Source organism: Rhincodon typus, chromosome 16 (genome assembly GCF_021869965.1).
Source record: "Rhincodon typus isolate 14 chromosome 16, sRhiTyp1.1, whole genome shotgun sequence".
NCBI lineage: Eukaryota > Metazoa > Chordata > Chondrichthyes > Orectolobiformes > Rhincodontidae > Rhincodon > Rhincodon typus.
The window spans coordinates 29,993,408-30,020,086 of NC_063347.1; the positions used below are offsets into that span (position 1 = coordinate 29,993,408).

The 26,679-nt window shown below is 41.1% G+C and overlaps 1 protein-coding gene across 2 annotated transcripts in view; it reads right to left on the minus strand.

Moving 5' to 3' along the window:
* The window catches only part of dennd6aa (DENN/MADD domain containing 6Aa), a 91,410-nt gene that overhangs the window by 36,134 nt on the left and 28,597 nt on the right, over positions 1–26,679 (minus strand). For both annotated transcript variants that reach the window (XM_020537416.2, XM_048606411.1), the window contains exons 4-7: positions 18,723–18,835; positions 13,843–13,923; positions 6,821–6,926; positions 432–511 (exon numbers count right to left, since the gene is read on the minus strand). In XM_020537416.2, coding sequence (XP_020393005.1) covers positions 432–511; positions 6,821–6,926; positions 13,843–13,923; positions 18,723–18,835 — 380 coding nt within the window. The remainder of the gene's footprint in view (positions 1–431; positions 512–6,820; positions 6,927–13,842; positions 13,924–18,722; positions 18,836–26,679) is intronic.

The following is a 26,679-nucleotide window of genomic DNA, read 5'->3' on the forward strand; positions in this document are numbered from 1 at the left end:
CCTGCTCCTCTGATGCTGCTTGGCCTGCTGTGTTCATCCAGCTATACACCTTGTTATCTCAGATTCTCCAGCATCTGCAGTTCCTACTATCTCTGAAATCTTTTTATCCTTCCCCATTTTTGTCTGAATTGTGAGCCTTGACAAGATAATGAAATGGAACGAACGATCAGAACAAATTACTGAATCAAAGGATATAAAGGAATGGAAATTGCAATATGCACAGCTGATGTGTTAATTACAGTATCTATCTACTGACATTAAGTTTGTTCCCTTAAAGTCAGTAATTTTTTTCTGGATTGTAGGTTAAATACTGAAATATTTATACTTTGATCTGATATTTATATGGGGTCTAATGCAAAGGTACTTACGTTATGAAATTATATTTAACATTTCAGCAACTGATTTGACTAAAACGACTCTAAAAATTGTACCTTTACAACGATCCCCATCGTGGGAAGATTTAGTGTCTTTCCAGGGATTGGTGCAGGCCATCGATCCATATCATTACAGGCTAGAAAAAGAAAATTAAGATTTCTGATTTTTTTTTGTTCAAATAATCATTTTCAGGCAAGAAATATATATGAACACAAATAGCTCAAACCAAAATTAATCTATTTATATATTAGAACAGATTCTGATGTATTTGACTTTATATCTAAGTACTAATTGTAAAAAGAAATGTTTTAGTCAAACCAGTTGTCAAATACAATGCTGCAATCAATCATAATTGGCTAGTGCAACTAAATTGGGAAGCTTGGCAGCAGTCCAGAGGAGTGAGATTTGGATGCATCAGCATACCATGCAGCAAGATGACAATACACAATGAAATCTTCTGATCTTAGTTAGTTTAAGTAATTACTACTGATCAAGTTCTTTCTTGCACAGTTGAAGAAAAGCTAATCAGACTGCTCATTACTCTGCATCTCAGAGAAGCTGGTTATAGATAAGTGACTAAGTTTTGGAAATGATTAGCAGAGAATGTCAGAAGAGATTTACGTATTACTTTCATGTTGCCCTCTGGTCATTTCCTAGGACTAGCAATGCAAATCTTACTGATTTACTTTTAGAGAAGCAGCAAGGAACAGCTACATGCCCACTGGTTTTACTGGGCCCAATAACACATTGTAACTATCGCAGAAACAAATTTTAGTGTTTGGCAGTTGTACTTTCAATTGCTCAGGCCATAAGCTCTGGAATTACTTCTGTAAAATCTGTAACATTCTAGCTTTCTCTCCTCTTGTAGTATATTCCTTTATGCCTCCCTCTTTAACCAAACTTTTGGTCACCTGTCCTAATATTGTTTTACGTACTTCAGTATTGAATTTTATTTGATAATGCTCTAGTAAACATCTTGGGTTGTTTTATTATATTAAAAGATTCAAGTTTTTGTTGAAGTTGAAATCATCACAAGAAACTTTTCCATTATCTTTCTGCAACATTACTGGTCTATTCTGACTTAAATACTAAAACATGTTTTGCTGGTTGCAATTCCCTATTATTATGAGACTAATAACACTTAAAAACTTTGAGTTTGAAAACTTACTGTAATATACAAAATAAAAACAATGTTGACTAATCACTTGCAGTCAGCAACTTATACTCTTAAAAACTACAGAAAGATTTCCCACTTAACTTTTAAAATAACCAATGTGTCTCCTTCAATGGCTGTATTTCACTTTGATCCCTAGGTGGATACTTCATTGTCCAGGTACCACTCGAGAGCTATTCAAAACTCTTGATTGCTTATGTCCTTTTTCCTTTTAAAGGAAGATAACATCTGTTCCCTGAAGTTAGTTCAAAGATGAGGTTTGCACTGGAGACCACTCTATCTAGCCAACTGTAGACAAATCTTTCAGCTTTATTTAAATCCTCACAAACCTGATCTCTTCCAATTAAGCACAAGCTCACATTCTTTATGTGAACAATAAAGACCGTCTGCCTCTGTTTTGTCTCGGAGGTTGTTACAGAATGCCCTGTCTGTAGAGTTCAGGGATAATTTAACACAAATTCTATAAGATGATACTCCAAAGAACCATTTCCACGGCAATACGAATCACGCGGGCCTTGCGGATTAGGTAATAGTTAATCACCCAATTCTACTCTTTTTGTCATTTATATAAATGAGTTGAATGTGAATATAGGAGGTATGGTTACTAAGTTTGCAGATGACACCAAAATTGGAGGTGTAGGGGACAATGAAGAAGGCTACCTCAGAGTAAAGTGGCACCATGATCAGATGGGCCAAGGAGTGGCAGATGGAGTTTAATTTAGATAAATGTGAGGTGCTACATATTGGAAAGGCAAATTAGGGCAGGACTTCTACACTTGAAATGGTAAGGTCCTAGGGAGTGTTGCTGAATAAAGAGACCTTCGGGTGCAGGTTCATAGTTCCTTGAAAGTGGAGTCACAGGTAGACAGGGTAGCAAAGAAGACATCTGTACGCTTGCCTTTATTGGTCAGTGCATTGAATATAGAAGCTGGGATGTCATGTCGCGGCTGTACCAGACATTGGTTAAGCCACTTTTGGAATCCTGCATTCAATTCTGGTTTCCCTGCCAGAGAAAAGATGTTGTTAAACTTGAAAGGTTTCAGAACAGATTTACTAGAATGCTGCCACAGTTGGAGGATTTGAGCAATAGGGAAAGACTGAACACACTGGGCCTTTTCTCCCCAGAGCGTCAGAGGCTGAGGGGTGACCTGAAAAAAGGTTTGTAAAAGCATGAGAGGAATGGATAGGGTGAACAGTGAATGTCTTTTCCCCGGGGTAGGGGACTCCAAAACTACAGGGCAGATGTACTGATTGGAACCAGGTGGAATTGTTGACTACAAGATACTTGACTGGGATTGTTAACCTGGGCCAATCAGGAATCCCTGGCTGACCAACATAAACAGGGAATTTGCCCTCAAGACACTGCCTGTCTTTAACCAGGACCTGATCACTGTCTGGAACATGGTCGACTCACGTCGCGCATACCTTCTGGCAGGAGTAGTGGCCATCATCAGGGAGCCACTGCTTAGAAATCCGCATCTCAGTAGTCGCCGGTTCGACTGGCTGTCAGAGAGGAGGGCCATCGCTTCATGGGTGACCAGAGTCAGGGACGTGCTGGGTGGCAGGGACCTGGGTTGGATGCTGCTGCAGGAGTTGGCACACTGGGCCATGGCAGACGTCTGGTTTGCAGCCACCATCATTCAACGCCTTAAAATGGCGGTGATTGGACCCAATGTTGTGCACCAGCTGGAGGATGCTCAGGCGTGCATGGAATCCCGTCTATGCATACACCTACCTGGATGGAATTTCACATTGGTCCTAGGGACCTGTACCTCCCCTGGGAGCCTGTGCCCAACAACTTGAGCCGTTTCCGGAATTTCATGATTGTCTTTTAAAGATGTGAAATGGTGAGCCCTGTACAGACTGTTGCTGCATACCATCTACCTCTTCATCTACTCACCTGGACACATCTTGGCATGCCCATTTGTCACTGGGTGGCGGGGATCCCCAGCGGAGGGCCCTCAATGCGGGAATCCTCCCTCTTTCCCTCGGGGATCTGGGATGTAGACTGTTGCACGCAGCGGTACCATGTAACCATAGATTGCAGTGGTTCACGGATTCCCAGCCCAATTGAATGTTTTACAATGCTGTGGAGTCCGTGGACAATATATATATTGAGTGTGGACAATATATATATAGAGTGTGGGTGCTTGCACTCCCCTTTCAGTTATCTTAAAGACCTCCTTGTGTGTTTCTGGCTGCATTTAAGCCCCACACTCCTGATCTTTGGGCATCCAGTGTGGAGGGTGGCAAGTAGGTTAGAGGATCTCCTCGTGGGCCTGGCCAGGCTGGCTATTAATAGGTCCAGGCAGTGGGTTGTGGAGGGGGTCATTATGGCTGCTGCCTGCCCCTCTTCCGTGGCTACGTGTAGGGCCGGGTGTCCCTGGAAAAGGAGCATGTGGTGTGCACCAGCACTCTCAATGCTTTTTGGGAGAGGCAGGCACCACGGGGTGTGGAGTGCTTTATTTCCCCCTTCAAAGCTATTTTGATTTGATCCCTACCCTCCCACTCATTTTTTTGTTCACATAGGCATTGCCCCCAGAGGGGCTCTGCTTGCAAATGTGCAGCATTTTCAGTTATAAGGGGCTTAACTTTCCCAGGGGCATCAGACACTAAAACCTTCCAAGAGTTGACAGAGTTGGTTAAGAAATATTACAAACCCAAACCTCCTCCAATTCTGAAATGCTATCGGTGTTATTTGGCTGTTCGAGAACCAAGGGAATCCGTATCGGGATTTTTGATGAGTTTAAGATGACTGGCAGAGGCATGTGATTTTGGGTCAACCCTGAATGAGATATTGAGAGACATTTGGTATGTGGGATTACTGACATAACCATGCAGATGCACTTACTATCTGAGACCCAAATGGACTTCAAACAGGCACCACAAATGGCTTTGTCATTAGAAAATGTGGCAAATAGAGCATGGGAGCTACAGGGCATTCCAATGGAAGTGGACTCCCTCACCTGTCTGACTGCGCTTGGGGAACACCATGTGGGTGTAGGCAATCACAGAGTCTCACACAGGGCATATCCTGAGCAGAGGGACCCTAGGTCAGCCCTCAGCAGAACCTCACAACAATGCCAAGCCTCTGCCAAGTAGCTAAAATATTCTTCAGGACCTAGGCCGGCAAGCCGTTGTAATTGCTGTTGGTATGTAGACTTGAGACAGCAAAGGAGTCCTACTAGGCCTGACTTCAGTAAGTAAACTCACAGGCTGGTATCCAAGACAGTGCACATTCTGTAAAGTCCCCCTACATGTGGCTTGGAACAAGTAAATTGCTTAGCGACATTCAAGCAGAACCAATTAAAATTAATGTTTAGTTAAATGGTCACCTAGTTCCCACGGAGGTCCATATCAGTGCAGCTGTATCTGTGGTGGCAGAAGTAGTCTTTAACAAGATTCACTTGGGACTCAACCCTTAAGCATGCACAAGACTCAGGTAGACTGAGAACATACACTGGGAAACTGCTGCAGATTAAGGGTATGACTTTGGTTCTAATCTCCTATGAGAAGCAGTTGGTGCAATTAGTACCGAAATATCTGCACGGAGGCCAGAATGCCGTCACCCTTTATTTACTTGTGCACAGTACACTGGCTGTAGCCAGCCAGCTCTGAGTCAGTCCCTTGAACTGAGGGGTTTCTAAATCTCCTGTTTATATTGGTCAGCGAGGGCTTCCTGATTGGCCCACGTTAACAATTTCAGTCAAGGATCTCGTAGTCAACAAGACCTACCTAGACACTGGTGAGGGAGACACATATTCCCCTACCCTCCCTTGTCCGCATTCTGCAGGGACCGTTCCCTCCGGAACACCCTGGTCCACACTTCCTTCACCCCCAACACCCCCCTCTGTAACCGGTGAAGGTGCAACACCCGCCCATTTACCTCCTCCTTCCCTAGAATCCAAGGGCCCAAACACACCTTCCAGGTGAAGCAACACTTCACCTGCACTTCCCAGAATCTAGTCTACTGCATTTGCTGCTCACAATGTGGTCTCCTCTATATTAGGGAAACGAAGAGTGGACCAGGTAACCGCTTCACAGAACATCTACGTTCTGCTCGCAAAAAAAGACCAAGATACCTGTTGCCTGCCACTTTAACACACCACCCTGTTCCCTGGCCAACATCTGTGTCTCTGGCTTGCTGCAGTGTTCCAGCGACGCTCAACGCAAGCTGGAAGAACAATACCTCGTTTTCCACTTGGGGACCCTGCAGCCCGCTGGACTCAATATCGAGTTCAATAATGTTAGGGCTTAAATCTCCCATGTCCTAGCCCCTACCACACACAGTAGGCTTTGTTATCACATAGTCTGCCATTACACACCACCTGTTGTTAGTCACTAACAGTCCCAATTAACAACTGTTCACTCTCCCAACCAGATAGTTATCAACTCCTTTGTCTGTCCAACTGTTCTTCTCTATCTTTAGGCTCTATCCTATTGTTTACTCCCTACCCCACCCCCCTCCCTATTTTCTGCATATAAACTAACGTTTTCCCAGGTGCTATCAGTTCTGAGGAAGGGGTCACTGGACCCAAAACATTAACTGATTCTTTTCTTCACAGATGCTCGCAGACCTGCTGAGCTTTTCCAACAACTTCTGTTTTTGCTCTTTGTTTCCATGCTCAATTACTCTATTCGATCTTGGAATTGCATAGACACAGTTTAAAATATAAGAGTTTCTGGTATGACATTCCTAATAGGCTGCAAGTTTCACAGGAATCTAACAGTTCATCCAAAGTCAGAGATAGTCCTGTCATTGTCTACAGGTGCGAATATCTGATATCATCTTTGTGGTAAAACAATCTGAGCCTCACTGTCTCCACAACTGCCACAGCACCTAAGATTGCTGTCAAGCAGGATTCTGGGTCACGTGACCCTCTTCACTACTCCATTTTACCTTAAATTTAACAGTCACAAAACAAAGTTTGAGACTGTAATTCACAATGTAAATAATTTAAAAGAGTTTGGCTGCAGATGAATAAAGCAAGTGCAGCAATGTGATTCAGGGAACAAATTCTCCCAAAACCCATAAATATAAAATCAAACTACTTGGATGCTGGTAATCTGAAATTAAAAAAAACAAAATGCTGGAGAAACTCAGCAGGTCTGGCAGCATATCCCTCTTAAAGAGTGATATTGTACTTAAAACACGTAACTCTGTTTCTCGGTCTCTACGGATGCTGCCAGAGCTGCTGAGATTATTCAGCATTTACTGTTTTCATTTCACAAAACCTATGCTGTGTTGTAAAAATAGTTTAAGAGACTCACCCGCTTCTAGACAAGGCTCGCTTTTGTCAAAATATTCTGGTGCAATCAACTTCAGCAGGAAATGGAAGAAGTTAACATAGGGAAGTTTACTGAGCAGCACCAGAGACTGTAAGAAAGGACAGGAAAAACAAACTTACTGGAATTATATAGAAAATAAAACAAAGAACTGCAGATGCTCGAGATTTGAAACAGAAAGTGAGACTGCTGCAGAAACTCAACTGGTCTGACAGCATCTGCGGGGAGAAAACAGAGTTAACACTCCAGGTCTGGTGACTTCATCAGAACACAAACCACAATCCATAAACTTGAAGGAAAGGTTGTTTGTTATTGAGGGATCAAATACAGAACCCAGGTAATAGATATATGAAAGACTGAACAAATTGTTATATGCTTTGCTTGATGAAGTTCCATTTCTCAAAAAAAGTGCTGATTTCATTTGTAAAAAGGCAAAATACTATGAATGCTAGAAATCTGAAACACAAACAGCACAATGTTGGAAATGCACAGCAGGCAGCTGAGCAGCAAAGTTTCTAATGTTGTTTTGTAACCAGCCACTAGGAGGTATGCAAGAGAAATAGATTCAACAATGGTGGAAACAAGAAGTGACCTTTGAAAAAATAAAACAACATTGGATTTCTGCTTTATCAAAATAATGCTATGGATCCTTAAGTTTTTTTTTGCAAACTAAGGTACATTTAAATATAATAAAACATGATAGGTTGTTGGTATGACAATAAGATACTTGTTTAACATGGCGATATAGGCAACTTGTAAAACATTCACATGACATTATTTACCATACTATATATATTCTTCATGAAAGTAAAGACATTGAAAAGCAAAAGCATTTTTAAAATAAAAGAAAATACGGTGTATGTACTTAACCAACTATTAATAGAAGGAACTGGAAGAATGCAGTATGCATTATTAGAAATGCATATTATTAAGACTATGCAGTATTAGAAATCAAACACCAAACTAGTTTTGTAACTTTCTGACTTGACTCAACCTGCACAGGTTTACCACGAGAAACTTCTGTACTTGCCAAACGTGAAAAAAATTAGACTTCACGAGCAACAGAGATTGACAGTAGGAATGGTTTCATCCAGCAGCACAACATTACATTGGCTCTGCAGAAGGCAAATAAGTCTTCAATTTCACTCCCATTTTTGGTATTTGGCAACATGACAATTCTTCAGACCAAAAGCAAGATATGTTGCTGCATGCTTCCTGCATCAGAGAAGCCATTCTCTAATTTCCTCACTACTCTTACCAAGACCACACATAAATTATGATATATTCAACCTAATTTTGTTGAAGCAGAAATGCACTTCTACATCTTAACCTGTCCAGGACAAAAACAAATAAACGATCTTTAATTTATAGTGGTTAAATTAGACTGCTTCAGGCTTACCTTGAATCTTCCAAGAGGTCTACACCACAAATCAATTTAAAGAAATTTTGTTAATGTTACACTTTCACTTTGAATTAGTTAGTTTTATCTTAATCTATCATAAATTTACTAAATTTCTAGTTAATCACAAGTTTCAGTACAGCCTTATTTTCACTGCTTTGCAACAGTCATACTTTCTTATTAGAATTTCAATGTGTTTATGTACTGTGCCAGATTCATGCTAGAATTGTTAAATTTGCAAACCATGGACCCTGTGCAACCATCAGTAAGTAAGATAAACTTTTGACTTCACCTAAAGTCAGTTGACAAAGATCTGGTACCTCAAATCTTGAATCATAAATGCAATATGAAAAAGCTTTTTTAAAAAAAGAAAAAGAAAATGACATGCAGCTAGATTTCACATTGTTACTGATTGTTGATATTATATTAAGCAGTCATCAGCATGGAAACAAGCCCTTCAGCCCAACTCATCCATGCTGACCAGGTCTCCTAAATTGGACCCACTTGTGTGCATGTGGCCCCATATCCCTCGAAATCTTTCCTATCCATGTACGTGTCCAAAAGTTTTTTTTTAAATATCGTAATTGTACCAGCCTCTACCATTTCCTCTAGCAGCTCATTCCATACAGATACCTTGCTCTGTGAGAAAGCGTTACCCCTTTTTAGATCTTTCCCCTCTCACTTTAAACCTATGCCTCCAGCTTTGGATTCCCCTACCCTGGGGAAAAAGACCTCGGTTATTCAAACTATTGATGCCCCTCATGATTTTATAAACCTTTATAAAAAGGTCATCCCCCAGCCTCCTATACTCCAGGGTAAAATGTCCCAGCCTATCCAGCCTCTCATTATAACGTAAACCTTCCAGTCTCAGTAACATTGGTGTAAATCTTTACTGCACCCTTTCCAGTTTAACATCTTTCTGAAAGCAGGGTTACAAAAAAAATTGTATGCAGTACTCCAAATGAGGCCTTACCAAAGTCTTGTAAAGCTGTTAGATGACATGCCAACTCCTGTACTCAGTGATAGTAGGAACTGCAGATGCTGGAGAATCTAAGATAACAAGGTATAGAGCTGGATGAACACAGCAGGCCAATGCTGCTGGTTGGTCTCCTGTACTCAGTGTTCTGGTATGTTTGCCTTCATTGGTCAAACACCTTTATCACCATCCTGTCTACCTGGGATGCCACCTTCAAGGAATTATGAATCTGCACCCCTATGCCCCTCTGTTCGACAACACTCCCCAAGGCCATGCCATTAACTGTGTAAGTCCCGTCCTGGTTTGTCTTACCAAGATGCAACACCTTACATTTAACTGAATTAAATGCCATCTGCCATTCCTCAGCTCACTGGTCCAGTTGATCAAGATCCGCTGTACTCTTAGATAACTTCCTTAATTGTCCACTATCCCACTAATCTTGGTGTCATCTGCAAACTTACTAACTATACCTCCTAAAATCTCATCCAAATTGTTTACATAAATGATAAACAACAATGGATATTGCGCATCGCTGGTCATATGCCTCCAGTCTGAACAACAACTCTCTCTCACCATCCACTGACTCCTACCATAAAGCCCATTTTGTACCCAACTGGCTAGCTCTCCCAGATCCCATGTGATCGAACCTTCCTAACCAGTTTACCATGCGGAATCTTGTCGAAGGCCTTGCTAAAGTTATGTCTACTGCTCTGCCTTCATCTAATTTCTTGGTCACCTCTTCAAAAAATTCTCAATCAAGTCTGAGAGACACAGTTTCCTACAAACCCATGCCGACCATCTGTAATCAGTCCTTGCCTTTCCAAATGCAATGGTTAGCTTCTCAGTTTCCTTTCACCATTTTCCATTGTAATTTATTAATGAAAATGCGTGAAAGAAGTAAATTTCAATGGATACATTGCACTCAAATTTAAATATACAGTAATCCTCATGTGCTTTAATAATCAATATGCAAGTAATAGCAAGATATTACCTTATCTGTTGTCTGTAGCAATTTGTGTGTTTCTTTTCACATGTCCAGCATCTGTAGTATTTTCATTTCTAGCTTAACATGCTCAATTGCTACTTTCTAAATTTGTATTTTAAAATGGGTGAAAGAAAGAATTCACTCCAGTTTGCACATCCTAATGTCATCATACTCTAAACTCACAACAAGAAATTATGCATGAATAAAAACCGTCCAGATATTTTTTCCTGACAGCTCTACAGAATGAGCAAAACTGGACCTGCATCCCAACAGTATGGCATTTTAGAGCGCTGCAGTGTATGCCTCAGAAGTGAAAACACATGTAAAGCCTAAAAAGGAAAAATAAACTGTCTGACACTACAAAAAGAAAATGTGCACCACATTATTAGAAGGAATTTTATCAACAGTAGGCTTTAAATTCAAAACAGTTTCATTCACCACCCTCCCCAAAAAAAAATTACCTTTAGATGCAGATTTTATTTGTGAAACTAGAATGAGAAATAGGGTGCGACATTTCAACACAAAACCAATTCCTAAAATTCAGGCATTTCTATCAAATGACCACAGAATGAAGTCCATTTTACCATATACCAAATATATAAAGAAAATCAAAATCTGGTGCTTTAACCAAGTAATCTAATGGAGTGTAAATAATTCTTAAAATTTTAACCTGCAATGGATTAATTTGCAACCTAACATTCAAATAGCATTTCACCTTTAATATTTTGTTTCCAACTTATTCTACTTTGCCATTTTATCTTCAAAATTTTCAGAATAAAATACAAATAGGAGGACTGCCCATTTAACACTGAGTATTTATAATGACTTTTCTGCACATACATGTGTTGGCTGTGTTTACTGTAATCTTTGGTTTTAAAAAAATTTTTAAAAAACTGACTAAAATATTTTTAAAAAAGTAATACCCAATGTAGAACACAAAACTTTTAGATTTAGAATTCCATGACCTACTGAGTTATCTGTGCTTTGTCCCTACAATATAGTCGAGAACTTGGATTTGATCTTTTGACTAAATCTTCACCCTACCATTGTCATCTGTGATTTTAGCTATTTCACCTTTTGTATGCTTCCACGCAACAATTCTTGCTGTCTCCCATTCAGCTCCGCTGTATTGAATAAAACCCGATTGCATGTCCTACTAACCTTTTTGGAATTAATAACAAATTCCAACACTACTAAGCACTGGAAATACATATTCATTTAATAGCACAGTCAAACTAATTAGATTTCACACACCCTAGGTTCCTTCTCAAAGGATGATCTGAAATAAGTATAACTTATAACGGCTTTTTTCAGCCACAATCAATTGGTGTACAGTTTCAATGTTTTATAAATTTTTTGTGAGCAAAATTTTCCTGAAAAAACATTAATCAGCCTACAAATGAATTTAGAATTAAAGTTTATTATTAGAATAGAAATATCAGAGATCATGGAATTCCCACAGTGTGGAAACAGGCCCTTCGGCCCAACAAGTCCACACTGACCCTCACAGCATCCCACCCAGACCCATCCCCCTATAACCCATGTAATCTACACATCCCTGAACAGTATGGATAATTTAGCATGGCCAATCCAGCTAACCTGCACATCTTTGGACTGTGGGAGGAAACCGGGGCACCCAAAGGAATCCCACGCAGACACGGGGAGAATGTGCAAATGCCACATAGACAGTTGCCCGAGGGTGGAATCGAACCGGGGTCCCTGGCACTGTGAAGCAGCAGTGCTAACCACTGAGCCACCGTGCTGCCCCAGTTAGAAGAATAAAGAAATTTAACAATGGAATGATAAATTTTATGCTGGGGGTTAGTTCCAAAATTTGGACTTCCAAACTTGTATCTTGAAATGTACAGTAAATCAAACATTTTAGAACTGTTAAATATGTAATAGTATTTAGGTAAATCAGTTCTCTATCAGACAGTGGCATACTTCATTAACATTTCCACTTGTATCATTTTGAGAAAATTCTTAAATATTTTTGTCCTCAAACATCAATCTATTTTTAACCAATATGTAAAATCAATCATTTTGACTCATTTAATATCAGTGTCTCAAATTTGCCATGGATAGCTAGAAGAATTGAACTCTAAATCTGGACACCAGCAAACATTCAGGAATTGAATTTTCATAATGGTGGGTTAATTTATCTTTTCTTTCAATATTAATTCATGGGATATTAGTATCGCTGGCTGGGACAGCATTTATTGCTCATTCCCAATCGCTCTGGAGCAGGTGGTGAGCTCCTTCCTAAACAGTGTTAGATGGGGTGACAATTAAGCAGCCTGTTTAGTCCTGGATACCGTCAGGTTTCTTGAATTCATTAGAGCTGCAAATTATGAGGCAAGTATAGGTACACACAGTACTATGAGGGTGGCAATTCAAGGGTTTGTCCAAGTGACAGTGCAGGAACAGAGATATATTTCATAGACAAGATGGCATGTGGCTTGTAGTGGAATTTACAGGTGGTGGCTTTCTCACACAACTGCTGCCCTTGTCCTTCAAGGTGGTAATGGCCACAGATATTGAGAATGCTGTCTAAGGAGCCTTGGCAAGGTGCGATTGGATTGTTGGACATGGTCATTGGTTGGCACTTGTGTGGTGTGAAGGTTGCATGTCACTCATCAGCCCAAACCTGGAGTTTGTTTAATAGTTGGAGATCAGGTTTGAACAATTAGTTACATTTTCAGTCTGATCTCAATGAGCTAGCAGTATGCTAAACTGAAAATTCCAAATGTGATCTCAGTAAGGTTTGATACAAAATGAAGATTACTTTACATACAAAAACTACAATAGGGTTTCCCTTGTCCTCACCTTCCATTCCACCAATCTATTTATGCAACAGATATTAAATCTGCCATTAAACTCCCCTCAGCTTGATATCTCCAATATACATATCTTCTACCATCGCCTTCAACAACACTCCCTTCTGTGATGTCCTGCTCCAAACGTCTTCTCAGCTTCCTAACTTACCAGGCTGACCAATCTCTAGGCAAAAGAAAAGGGACATTGTGGAATGGAGGCAAACTTGTACTGTCCAAAGAAGAGGTGGGTGAAGACAGCAAAGTGAGCGTATGCAAACATTTACTACGCACGTGTGCAACTTGAACATCACAAATACAAGAGTGTGTTCTAGCCTCAAAAAACAAACAATGAAGGAGGCGGGGAAACCACCATAAATACAGGATAGTCCCATAATTTAATGACAATTAGTCACCCTGCATGACACCTTCCCATGAAAACACAAGACAGCTGGAAGAACTGAACACAGGATACAACATCTATCCATTTTGCCCTCTCCCTCCTCACTTTTACTTTGCATATTTTGTTTCTTTTACTTGTCCCAGTGCCATCTCCTTTTGCCTGCACCAACACCCTTTGGACATTTAATTTCTTCGACCTGGTGTTCTTACACTACCATCTACCTTCTCCTCGTGATACACTTCTGTAAAATCTGCTACGTCCAACATTTTCCAGGTCTGGAGAAAATTCATTGACTTGAAACATTAACTGTTTCTCTTCCCACAGGTGTAGCTGGACCTGCTGAGTGTTTTTGAGCATTTTCTGTTTACATTTACATACGATTCAATTAGCTTTTATGAACTTAAGCAGCACAAATTGAGGATAACACTTACCTTTTGAAAGTAGCCTCTTTTTAAAGTTTTGTCACGCACTTGTCTAAAATAAACATAACCATAGTAATGGGCAGAATCTTTCTGTTAAAACAAAAAGATAACAAAACAAGATGAATAAATGCTTGAAAAAGTTTAATTTTTATTCTTGGACATAATCAGTTTCCCTTCTCCGTCATTTACAGCCACTCACATTCTTGATCTGTGGGGTCTAACAAGAAGGCTTTTTTCAGTGCAGGCCTCAGGGCGACATTCTTTGCTCCCCTCCCTTAGGGAGAAGCACTTTCCTTGAACAGTAAATAGAGAAAAAGAGCAATCGATAGAGAAACATTTCAGTGCTGCCAGATGGATCTCACAAATATTGACTTGGGTCAACCAAATAATTTGTAGAAAATTGCATTTGTGACTAAACTCATACTTCTCCTAGTTCTTATGTTCTTCTAAGTTATTCAAACTTCACAGCCATTCAACCATTCATAAGGTCATGGCTGATCTTCTACTTCACCAGCACTGTTCTGAAAAATCCCATATGGTGAAAACTATTGATCTCTGTCTCGAACGTACTCAACAACTGGGTCTACAAAGCCCACAAGGGAGAGAATTCCAAGATTCACCACATTCCGAGTGAAGAAATTCCTCCTCATCTCAGTCCTAAATGACCTACAACTTATTCATCAGAATATATTTCCTGGTTTTGTACTCTGCAGCCAGAGGAAATCTGTTTGCTGCTCCTACTGTCAAATCCTGAATCTCATTCTTCAAAGCTCCAGAGAACATAGATCCAGACTATTTATTCTTTTCTCATAGGACATTCCCTCCATCCCAGGAAATAGACTAGTGAACCTGTGTTACACTCCTTATACAACAATTACATCTTTCCTTAGGAAAGAGACCAAAACTGCATGCAAGTCTCTAAGTATGGTCTCACCTATGCTCTATGCGATTGACAGCATTATTCCTAGAGCCAAATTCCTAAAGCTTGTAATAACAGCCAAAAAAACATCTGCCGTCTTGATTGCTTTCTGTACTTGTATCTGTGTGCATCTCAAAAAAAAAGTAAACCTGGGAGAACTCCCAAAAATTCACCAGGTGTGAACACACATCTGTGGTTTCACTAATCAGTGATTTCCCAAAAGTAGCCAAACCATCGGAGGATGGATAACAGTGGAAATTATGCACTTCCCCATACAAAGTTTTTAAATCAAAATACCTAAAAAATGGCAATAATATTCTTTACAGTGACAATCCTCAATTACCTTCAGGAGTCTCATGTCACACCTGCTTGGTCAATATGTAGTACAGGCTGAATCATCTTAGAGACTTCATACTAACTTATTTCACATACTCTTCAGTTTACAAATCCAGACAGAATGGAATAAATCATATTCAATATATTTAGCAAATTCTCTGCAACTACGGGTTCAAGATTTCTGTGTTCTTTTCGGAATGCTCTCATTTTGAGTGATATTTTTCACAAATAATGTGAAATGGGTTGAGTGGGTGGCCAGGCAGTCAAAACTGAAGAAGTGTATTGCAATAAATTGCAGGAGGATATGAATAAACTTGGAGAATTTGGAAAAATTGACAAATGAACTTCAACCTAGATAAGTGCAAGGCAACAGATTTTGGCAGGAAGACTAGCCAGATGTGGGCCTAGGTGATATACAGGAACTAACTACTTAAAGTACAAATACAGCAATCACTAAACATTATACTACAGGTTAGCAGGGGATAAAAGCTAGTGCTTGGTTTTCAGGTTTCTATCTCCAAAAGGAAATAATTGTTAAGTAGGAAACTTATGTTAAACATGTACGGTGCGATGTGGCCCATTTCAAAAATCAGGAACAACTTGCACAATCTTTTAAGATTTTCACAAGCAGTGTGGTGATATTCTTCCCAGGCAGTGGCAAGATGCCAAATGATGTGGATTAACGCTTGTTAAAAGGTCTGTTAATAGTACAACTCACCTCATTAATATTCAGCCACCCATCTTAACAATATCACTAAACAAGCCAGATGTTGGGAAAACTCAACAAGGAAACCACAGCGAGAACCTGGAGCACCAGACACTAACATCTTGGCGTAGTTCCATGGGCAAGACCATATGCCTTTTCCATAGACATTAGCATTAGACATATGCCAGTCTCGAAGAACACTCATGACACATCTCTGATCCACTTACAGGACTCTTCTGAACCTTTAGTTGCACCGGCAGATATTATTATAATGCTGCTGCAGAGACATGCAACCAGCTCATGGACTGGACCTGGCTCCTCTCTGGGCTCATTATCATAACACTCACTCATTCTGAGCCTATCTGGATGCTCACAGAAATCCTGCCTTGTCTTGCCATATGGTTTTGCATTTTGCCACCAAGCTAGAAACATTAGTCTCATTTACTGCTATCTGGTTGTGCCAATTAATGCAGAGCCAAATCCTGGCAGAGAGCCAGGAGGCTTGTCATAGTTGTCAGCAGATCTCAATCAAGTCAAGGAGGTAGTCTTTGCTCAGGGGTTCCTGCCACAGGTCGGTTTCTCCAGTAATAGTCCAGGCCTTGCTCAAGGTGATCAGAGTCAGGATCCTCATAAGGAGCAAGGAGCTACATGATCAGCAGCACACTATCCCTCTTGCCCCTTTGTCTTATTTTGGGCTGTTATCCTTATGGAATAAGACATTGGCAGGTATTTTGGCAAACGAAAGTCAGTGACACAACTATTATTTTTGGTGCAGGTGTGGGGGGTGGGGTGTTGGTGGGGGGAGTCCCGACCAAGTGAGCAGGCAGCGCAGAGAGCATGTGGGGTTACTGACGATGGGGTTTGGGAGGATTGGTTATGACGAGCGAGGAAGATGTTGCAAGCAATAGTGATGGAGCATGAACCTTGGTGGGAATCGGGTACAGTTGCAGAGACAGAGGGAGAGAGAGAGGTATTGGAAAAAAAGATACTGGCACTTAGGCTGGCACAGAGAAGGGGTGGGGGTAAGGGAGAGAAATTCATTTTGTGCACCAACACATACAGCAGGGTCGAAGGACCTTGCCCGTAAAATGAGGTGCTGATTCCTTACTGTCTGCCATGTCCAGGGCAAATGTCAGCCATGCAGGACTGCTCCATGCTGACAATGCAAAATGGCCTTTTAAAAAGATGCCACAGGCACAAAGAATGCCAGTGAAGTGAATTCTGGTATATCTGCTGAGCATCAAGTTGTTCTGGAAACAGTGTGTGCTAAGCTGGGGCAGAAATCAGATGGTATGGGTTGATAATTAATCAAGCAAATTTGATAAGATAGGGTGAGAAAACTTAGGCTGCATGGCAGGAAACTCTCCAAAAATTTCGACACAACTCTTCCTAACTAAAAAAAGGTAAGATTCAACTCAAAATTTCATTTTGTGGAGAACATATCTAGAGGCCAAGCAATCCAACAGGGAATTCAAAAGAAACCTCTTCACTCAAAAACTGGTGAAAGTATGTAACTTGCTACCACTAGATGTGGTTGGGACTTTTAATGAGAAGCTATACAACCATTTAAGCGAGAATTGATTATATAGAGTTGCGATGTTAAATTCAGTTGAAGAAAAATGTGAGGAGGCTGAAACAGAACATAAACATTGGCATGAACTGTTTGAGTAGAATGGCTTGTTTCTGTGTTATATATTCTATGGAATCCTATTAAGAACAACTTTTTTTTCAACACAGAAATCTGATTCTAAGTGACATCATCTACAAAGCAAGGCTTATGTGATTCAAAAGCAGCGAAGTCACCATTAAATGGAAACATGATTGATATGGAATGTATAACTCAGTGCTTTCCAGACCTCTTCCCAATGTGACTGCACAGGCATTGTTGCTACAGAGCTTATGCCCCAAACATTTCAGCATGGGATATCACTTGGGGTTTTAACCCTGACTTCGAGAAACTCTGGTATGAAAGCTATGTCAAGACTTTGAGAAGAAAAAAAGGATGCTAAGGATCAGTTGAAGAATTAGGAAAGTAATCAAATTCATGATGAAGAAGATGGTTTGCCAGTTGGGAATTGCAATAGTACAGCAGGAAGGTTTAATGAAGAAGTCCCAGAAAGAATGCCTGTATCTTTCCTACTCATGATGAAGTATGTGGAAGAGAGGCACTGCAAAGAATGCTATAAAGAAGCAAGGCTATCAGAGGATTTGTACATGGGCATGACAAAGAAAATCTTTGGGGATTGTGGAAAGAATAAAGAGCAATAAAGTCTTATCAGCACATCTAGAACCTATATCTACATCTTTTGTAAAAACAAGGTGTGGAGCTGAATGAACACAGCGGGCCAGGCAGCATCAGAAGAGCAGGAAAGCTGACGTTTCGGGTCTGGACCCTTCTTCAGAAAGGAACGTCAGACCCAAGACATCAGCTTTCCTGCTCCTCTGATGCTGCCTGGCCTGCTGTGTTCATCCAGCTCCACACCTTGTTATCTCACATTCTCGATCATTGGAGAAGTCTTGTCTACTGATAACAAAATGGAAATACTGGCTGTTAGCAGTTCTGAATACAGAGGAAGAACATAAGCTATTAGAAGTTTGGTACTTTCCAATCCATCCACCCACTTGGGAAGCATCCAATCTGCATTTTCTTCCTTTCCAAAAGAAAACTTAGGAATTCTTTGAAGTGGACTTGTGCGAGTGAACATGCAACGTACTATCGTGCAACACCAAGAAGTTAAGTGTCATTAGAATTATTCCATTACTTTAGCTAAGGTTTTGCTGGGTTTTAACATTAGTAAGATTTGCTAGAAAACAGGCATGATTATTATTGATAATATTGTGTTACTTATAATTGCTACTTATTTTTAAAATAATGAGTAAACAAGAGTCTTACAATTGCGCAACATGGTGATTAGAAACATTTCTAACCTTCAAATAAACAGGAGCATCTCTATCAAATTGGTCCAACAGGCAATCAAGGGAGTTCCTCCTATTGGATGACTGCCGAATTCTGAAACAAAATTGTGTGTCTCCAAGGCAACCTATTAAATAAATGAAAACAAAATTCTGATATTTTGGCTCATTTACAGTTTCTACAATGAATTTTTAAAATTCAATCTATAGTTATATTCGTACTGACACTTTACCAGTTACCTCTCAACTATCCCTAAATCACCTCCAAGAAATGACAGTGTTCCGGTTTACTGCTGGATATACACACACACATTCACTTTTTCATACTTGAGATAAATGAGTTGATCCAGTGAACTGAATATTTTCTATCAACACAGATGTACTAAAACAAACTTCTACTTCTGTTGTTGTTTGTTAAGCATAACATCTTTGTGAAAGAAAATCATCCCCAAATCTGTTTCTTTGTAATGGCTGACGCAACAGGTTCTATTTCGAACAGAATCAAGAGTTGCTTGGCAGCAGCATTGTTAATCGAGCTGGTCGGGTCCTAAAAGGCATTGCTGCTAGACTGGGCCTACAACAGATGGTGAAAGAACCAACAAGAGGAAAAAAACATGCTTGACCTTATCCTCAACAATCTGCCTACTGCAGATGCATTAGTCTATGACAATATCAGCAACAGTGACCACTGCACAGTCCTCTGGAGACCAAGTCCAACCTTCACATTGATAACACTTTACAGCATTTCAGGTGGCACTATTACCACATGAAATGGGAAAGACTTCTAATAGATCTACGAACTCAAGACTGGACATCCAAGAGACACTACGGGCCAACAAGAGCAGCAGAACTGTAGTCCAGCCCTGTATGCAACCCCATGTCCCAGCATATTTTCCACTCTATCATTACCATCAAGTCAGGAGGTCAAACTGCACGAAGGTATGCCAGGACCAGCACCAGGCATACCTAAAATGAGGTGTCAACCTGTGAAGCTACCAAAAATGTGCTACTTATGTTCCAACAGCACAAGCAGCAAAGTGACAGAGGGCACTAAATGATCCCACAACAAATGGATGAGATCTAAGCTCTACAGTCCTGTACATCCAATTGGCAATGATGGTGGGCAATTAAACAACTCACTAGAAGAGAAGGCACCACAAATATCTCCATCCTCAATGATGGGGGAACCCAGCACATCAGTGCAAAACATAAGGCTGAAACATTCTCAATAATAATCAGTCAGAAGTGCTAAAATCAATCTTAGCCTCCTCCAGAGGTTCCCAGCATCACACGCAAGTCTTTAGCCAATTTGATTCACTGCATGCAATATCAAAAAAATGGTTTCAGGGGTTGGATAATCTAAAGACTATGGCCTTGACAATACTCCAGTAATAGTATTGAAGTCTTGTACTCCAGAACTTGTCACACCCCTAGCCAAGCTGTTAGTTAACACAGTGGCATCTACCTGACAATTTGGACAATTCTCCAGGTATCCTGCATACATTAAGCAGGACAAATCCAACCTGGCTAATTACCGCTACTTTCGATCACCAATAAGGTGATGAAAGGGGTCAACAACGGTACTATCAAGCAAAACCGGTTCACCCAGTTTGGGTTCTGCCAGGGCCACCCTCAACACAGCCTCGGTTCAAACATGGACAAAAGGGCTGAATTCTAGAGGCGAAGAGAGAGTGACAGCCCATGATAGCAAGGTCACGTTTCACCAAGTGGTATCAAGGAGCCCCAGAAAAACTGGAGTTGATGGGAATCAGAAAAACTCTCCACTGGTTTGACAGGTTTAAGGCGAGAGGGGAAAGATTTAAAAGGGACCTCTCGGGCAACTTTCTCACACAAAGGGTGATGCATATGTGGAACAAACTGCCAGAGGAAGTAGTAGAGGCAGGTACAATTACAACAACATTTAAAAGACATTTGGACAGGTACAGGGATGGGAAAGGTTTAAAAAGATAATGGGCCAGACACATGCAAATGGGATTAATTCAGTTTAGGAAACCTGGTCGGCATAGACAAGTTGGACTGGCCTGTTTCCTGGCTGGATGACTGTGACTACGAGCCATACCCAGCATTTAGAAAAATGGCTGTGGTTGCTGAAATTTAATCAGTTCCAGGCCATCTTCAGGGCAGTACCTGAAGCTCAACCATCTTGAGCTGCTTCAAATGAACTTCCCCCTCCATCACAAAGTCAGAAGGCAATGTTCAGCACCATTTGCAACTCTTCAGATACTGAAACAGCCTATGTCCAAATGCAGGCAAGACTTGGATAATATCCAGACTTAGACTGACAAATAGCAAATAACATTCAAACCACAAATCCAGGCAGAGGTCATCTCCAATAAGGGCCAATCTAACCATTGCCCCTAGACATTCAATGGTATTGCCATCACTGAATCCACCACATTCAACATTCGGGAGGGTACCACTGACCAAAAATGGAAATGAACTGGACTGGCTAAATAAATACAGTGGCTACAACAGTAGGTCAGAGGTTTGGAATACTACAGAAAGTAAGTCACCTCCTGACTCCCCAAATCCAAATAATTTTGAGTTTTCATAGAATCCTACAGTGTGGGATTAGGCCATTCAGCCCTACAGGTCCACACCAACTCTCTGAAGGGCATCCCCACCCAGACCCATCCCCCTACCCTATCCCTGTAATCCTGCATTTTCCACAGCTAATCCACCTAGCCTGCATATCTTTGGACTGTGCACTAAGGCACCCAGAGGAAACCCATGCAGACACAGGGAGAATATGCCAACTCCACAGTGTCCTAAGGGCAGAATTGTACCTGGGTCCCTGGCGCCGAGAGACAGCAGTGCTAACCATTTGGCCACTGTACCTTTTGTTTTATTCATTCAGGGGATGAGAGTGTCACTGACCAGGCAGCATTTATTGCTCATTCCTGATAGTCCAGAGGTCAGGTAAGAGTCAACCATATTGCTGTGGGTCTGGAGTCACATGTAGGCCAGACCAGGTAAGGATGGCAGTTTTCCTCCCTAAAGGATATTAGTGAAGCAGATGGGTTTTTCCGACAATGTGGTTTTTTCCAAAAATGTATTTGCGGTCATCATTAGACTCTTTAATTCCAGATTTTTTTACTGATTTCAAATTCCACCATCTACTATGGCAGGATTTGAACCAAGGTTAATGCAGTACAGTGGGGACATGTGCTCGCCCAAGTGCCTTCAATTGTAAATAGAGATCAAAAGTAATAGATTATCACACACCAATCAACTTAAAGTATTTCTGCTCAAATTTAATGATGCTTCATAAATCTGACTGGGATTGTGAAGGTGGAACAACCAGTAATAAAAATCTTTTGCAAATACACCACTGCATTCACCATTTTTGCAATTTGAAAGTATTAAACAAAGAGTTCACCTCCATACTAAACTACGTGGGTCCATTTATAATTATTCAGAATGTTGTTCAATGTTAGTTCAAGTAGCATAAATTCCAATTTGATATAATAGCTTTTACATTTAAGTTAGTGCAAGATCATACAAATTGACGTATTTAAGTACTTCAATATTTTGAGCTCAAATTGCCACAAGTTGGGGTTACTGTAATATTTACTTGTAGTCAAATAACCAAATTCTTAAGCTATGAATCACAAACATGCTCAGGCAAAAAATTACAAAACCATTTTACTGCAAACATGATTTGGGCTTGCATCTTTTCAGTTTTCAGAATCTTAATGTGCAGTAAAAATCTATTTATCCACACAATTATTTTTAAACACCTTTTCTGCGAATGTGAATATTATGTACTCAAGTCGCACTAACCAAGCAGGTTATAGGTTCAAGACAAATTGTCTGATTCTATGACAAATCTCAGCAGACAACAGCAAAATAGCTGTTATTTGACACGTTAAAACTGAGATCTGGATTAACAAGGTGCTGGTTCAAATCCTAGCATGATAGCTGAAAAATTAAAATTCAAATAATTAAATAAGATTAAATTTAAAATAAAATTTAGTGAAGGAAGTCTGCCACATTTATCCAATTTGGTACATGCGTCAAACCAGGTCCAAAGAATTGTGGTTGACTCTCAGCTGCCTTCTGAAATGCTAAGAAACATGCACCATATACAAGGTACAGTTGACCATCACTCTCTCAAAGTCAATTAGGAAGGGGCAATAAGTACTGGCCTTACCAGGAATACCTAGAGGCAGTGAATGAAAGAAACGAAAAAGACTCTGCAACCAGAAACCAAAAACTTTCCCTAGTTGGTCACAACATTGAATTTAGCTACAAAGGAACTCTAAATGTATGCTGGATGCTGATGTCAAACTCCATCTTTTGGACCGAATTACTGTTACATGAAACTGGGAGAAGATTTAAGGGAATAGAAATGCAGTAGTTCACTGTGATGAAGCAAGCAACACAAGGGATAAGCAGTTTGGGTTAAACAGAGCAGACACTGACACATGAAAAAAACCGCGAGAACTGCAGATGCTGGAAATCAGAAACAAAAACAGAAACTGCTGAAAAAAACTCAGCAGGTCTGGCAGAGTCTGTGGAGAAAAATCAGAGTTAACATTTCGGGTCCAGTGACCCTTCTTCACATTTGGGCTTGGAGGATATACAGTTGAGTGCAGAGTGAATGTAATTAAAGGGAATACCGGACAGAAATGGTAAAATAAGGTGATACTGCCTCTTTTCCTAAACAGGATTCCCCTCTGTAATAAACAGGAGCTTCGACCATGTCTATCCCATTCCCTGCATCTTTGCTCTACTGCTCAGAGCTACAACAGGGTTCCCCTCACTGGTCACGACATAAAATTTTTTGGTCACTTTGCACTATACAAAGTGCTCAGTCTACCTCAGATTACTCAGGAATGGTAGGTCATCTGAAACGAGCTGTTTCACACTAATACTATGCAGTAGCAACAGAATACTGCCACCAAGTCAAAAAGTTATGCCCATCACACTAATACACCCTGTGGTTTATGCATTTCAGTGCTCATGTAATACTAGAAATATAGGTCATATATCCAAAACCTGGCAGAACTCAAATTACATATCCTTCGGCAGCTCACTACAGGTAATGTACAGATAATATTCAACCAGTCCATGCTTGCAAAACTCAAAACAGTGTCCAAACATTGATGTGATTCAACAATTTGACAGAATTGACGAAATAATCCCACAATGTGATAAATTATGCTAACAAGCAAATTAAAAATGTCAATCCAGTTTGCAACATGGTACACCTACATGTACTAGAAGCTATACATGTTGTTATGTAGGGTCCTGTTCTTTGCAGGCAGTAAGAATATGTACATGCATTCTGCCTTTTTCAACTCAGCAAAATAGGTGACAGCCACTCTCTGGCTCATTTCTCAGGCAATGTCATGACCAAAGTTAACCTGCCTGCTTTAAAATATAAACAAAGCTCTCCTGTTAACTGTTGGTAATCACCTGCCTGATTTATTCTGCACACCAACTAATCAGCCTAATAAAACATAAATGTTGTTTGTTGTTTCTCTTTTCATTGGTGTTTCTTATAAATTGTCTTAACAAGTGCAAGATGAAAAGCTCCAACAAAACATCTTTTTTCAGCAATACTCAATTTCTGAGCTATTAAACAACTATTTAAATACATATTGTTGTGCATTGTCTGCTCTTGTCATTGTGTGAATCAATAAGATATTTTTGGATAGCCAAGTAACTTGTGGATGATCTATGAAAACCTTTCAGGTTGCTTTGCATGCAGTTCAGAGAAGACAGTTTCCCCTAACCTCAGCTTCAACCTTATCAGTCTCCACATTCAAAAGATTGTTTTGTTATTCCTATCACTTCTAATTGATCTGGCCACAAAACACACCATTCTCTCCTCTTCCATCATTTCAAAGGCACCATTCTCTCTTAAAGGCCCCAATCCACTCATCCATGACTCTGAACACTCCTCTCCCTTCCAATTGTATTTCCCCACATAAGTGCAGAGGATGCATCACCTGCACTTTTACCTTCTCACTTGCCATCATCCAGGGCCCCTCATATTCCTTCCACATGAAGGAATGATTTACATGCACTTCTTTCAATTGTTCATACTATACTCACAACTCATGGTACCATTTCCTCAAAACTGAACTGAGCCAAACACAAATTGGAGAATTTGTTTGCTAAGTATTCAGTGTGAGAGCATCACTCTACATTCACTCAAACTTCTGCCTTTGTTTGCCCTTGTGTACAGTTCCAGTCAAGTTCAATGGAAGCTTGTAGAATAGCAAGTCAACTTTCAATTATACATTTTGCTGTCTTCTAGACTCAACATCAAATTCAACAATTTCAAATCACAACCACTGCTCCCATTTCCCCCCTAAAACAGTAGGTGCCAGTAATGAGAGATAGTAGGAACTGCAGATGCTGGAGAATCCGAGACAACAAGGTGCAGGGCTGGATGAACACAGCAGGCCAAGCAGCATCATAGGAGCAGAAAGGCTGACGTTTCGGGCCTAGACCCTTCATCAGAAAAGGGGGAGGGGAAGGGGGTTCTGAAATAAATAGGGAGAGAGTGGGAGGCGGATAGAAGATGGATAGAGGAGAGGATAGGTGGAGAGGAAACAAACAGGTCGAAGCGGCGGGGATGGAGCCAGTAAAGGTGAGTGTAGGTGGGGAGTTAGGGAGGGGATAGGTCAGTCCAGGGAGGACGGACAGGTCAAGGGGGCGGGATGAGGTTAGTAGGTAGGAGATGGGGGTGCGGCTTGAGGTGGGAGGAAGAACAGGTTAGGGAGGCGGGGACGAGCTGGGCTGGTTTTGGGATGCGGTAGGGGGAGGGGAGATTTTGAAGCTTGTGACCCCACCACTAAAGACATCTTTTCCTCCCCACCCTTATCTGCTTTCCAGAGGGACCACTCTCTCCGTGACTCCCTTGTCCACTCCACACTCCCCTCCAGCCCCACCACTTTTCCCTGCAGGAAGTGCTACACCTGCCCTCATACCTCCTCCCTCACCCCCATCCCAGGCCCCAAGAAGACTTTCCACATCAAGCAGATGTTCACCTGCACATCTGCCAATGTGGTATACTGCATCCGCTGTACCCGTTGTGGCCTCCTCTACATCGGGGAAACCAAGCGGAGGCTCGGGGACTGCTTTGCAGAACACCTATGCTCGGTTCGCAATAAACAACTGCACCTCCCAGTCGTGAACCATTTCAACTCCCCCTCCCATTCCTCAGACAACATGTCCATCCTGTGCCTCCTGCAGTGCCACAACAATGCCACCCGAAGGTTGCGGGAATGGCAACTCATATTCCGCTTGGGAACTCTGCAGCCCAATGGTATCAATGTGGATTTCACAAGCTTCAAAATCTCCCCTCCCCCTACCGCATCCCAAAACCAGTCCAGCTCGTCCCCGCCTCCCTAACCTGTTCTTCCTCCCACCTATCCCCTCCTCCCACCTCAAGCCGCACCCCCATCTCCTACCTACTAACTTCATCCCGCCCCCTTGACCTGTCCATCCTCCCTGGACTGACCTATCCCCTCCCCAACTCCCCACCTACACTCACCTTTACTGGCTTCATCCCCGCCTCTTCGACCTGTTTGTTTCCTCTCCACCTATCCATCTTCTATCCGCCTCCCACTCTCTCCCTATTTATTTCAGAACCCCCTTCCCCTCCCCCTTTTCTGATGAAGGGTCTAGGCCCGAAACGTCAGCCTTTCTGCTCCTATGATGCTGCTTGGCCTGCTGTGTTCATCCAGCCCTGCACCAGGTGCCAGCAATGATTTGCTTTTGCCATTTGCAGTAACTCTTGATCCATCTTTTGCTCTTGGGCAAGTAAAATTAAAGCATGTCCCTTTTGCCTTGCACTACACTTTTTGTGTCATTTAATGACTATTGCCTCTCCACCCAATTGCATGGCTACTGTTTTCTTCTCTCCTTCCCACCTCATTTTCCCTGACTCTGTGCTCGATTAATAGTGGTTACAACTGTAACACTAACCAATATT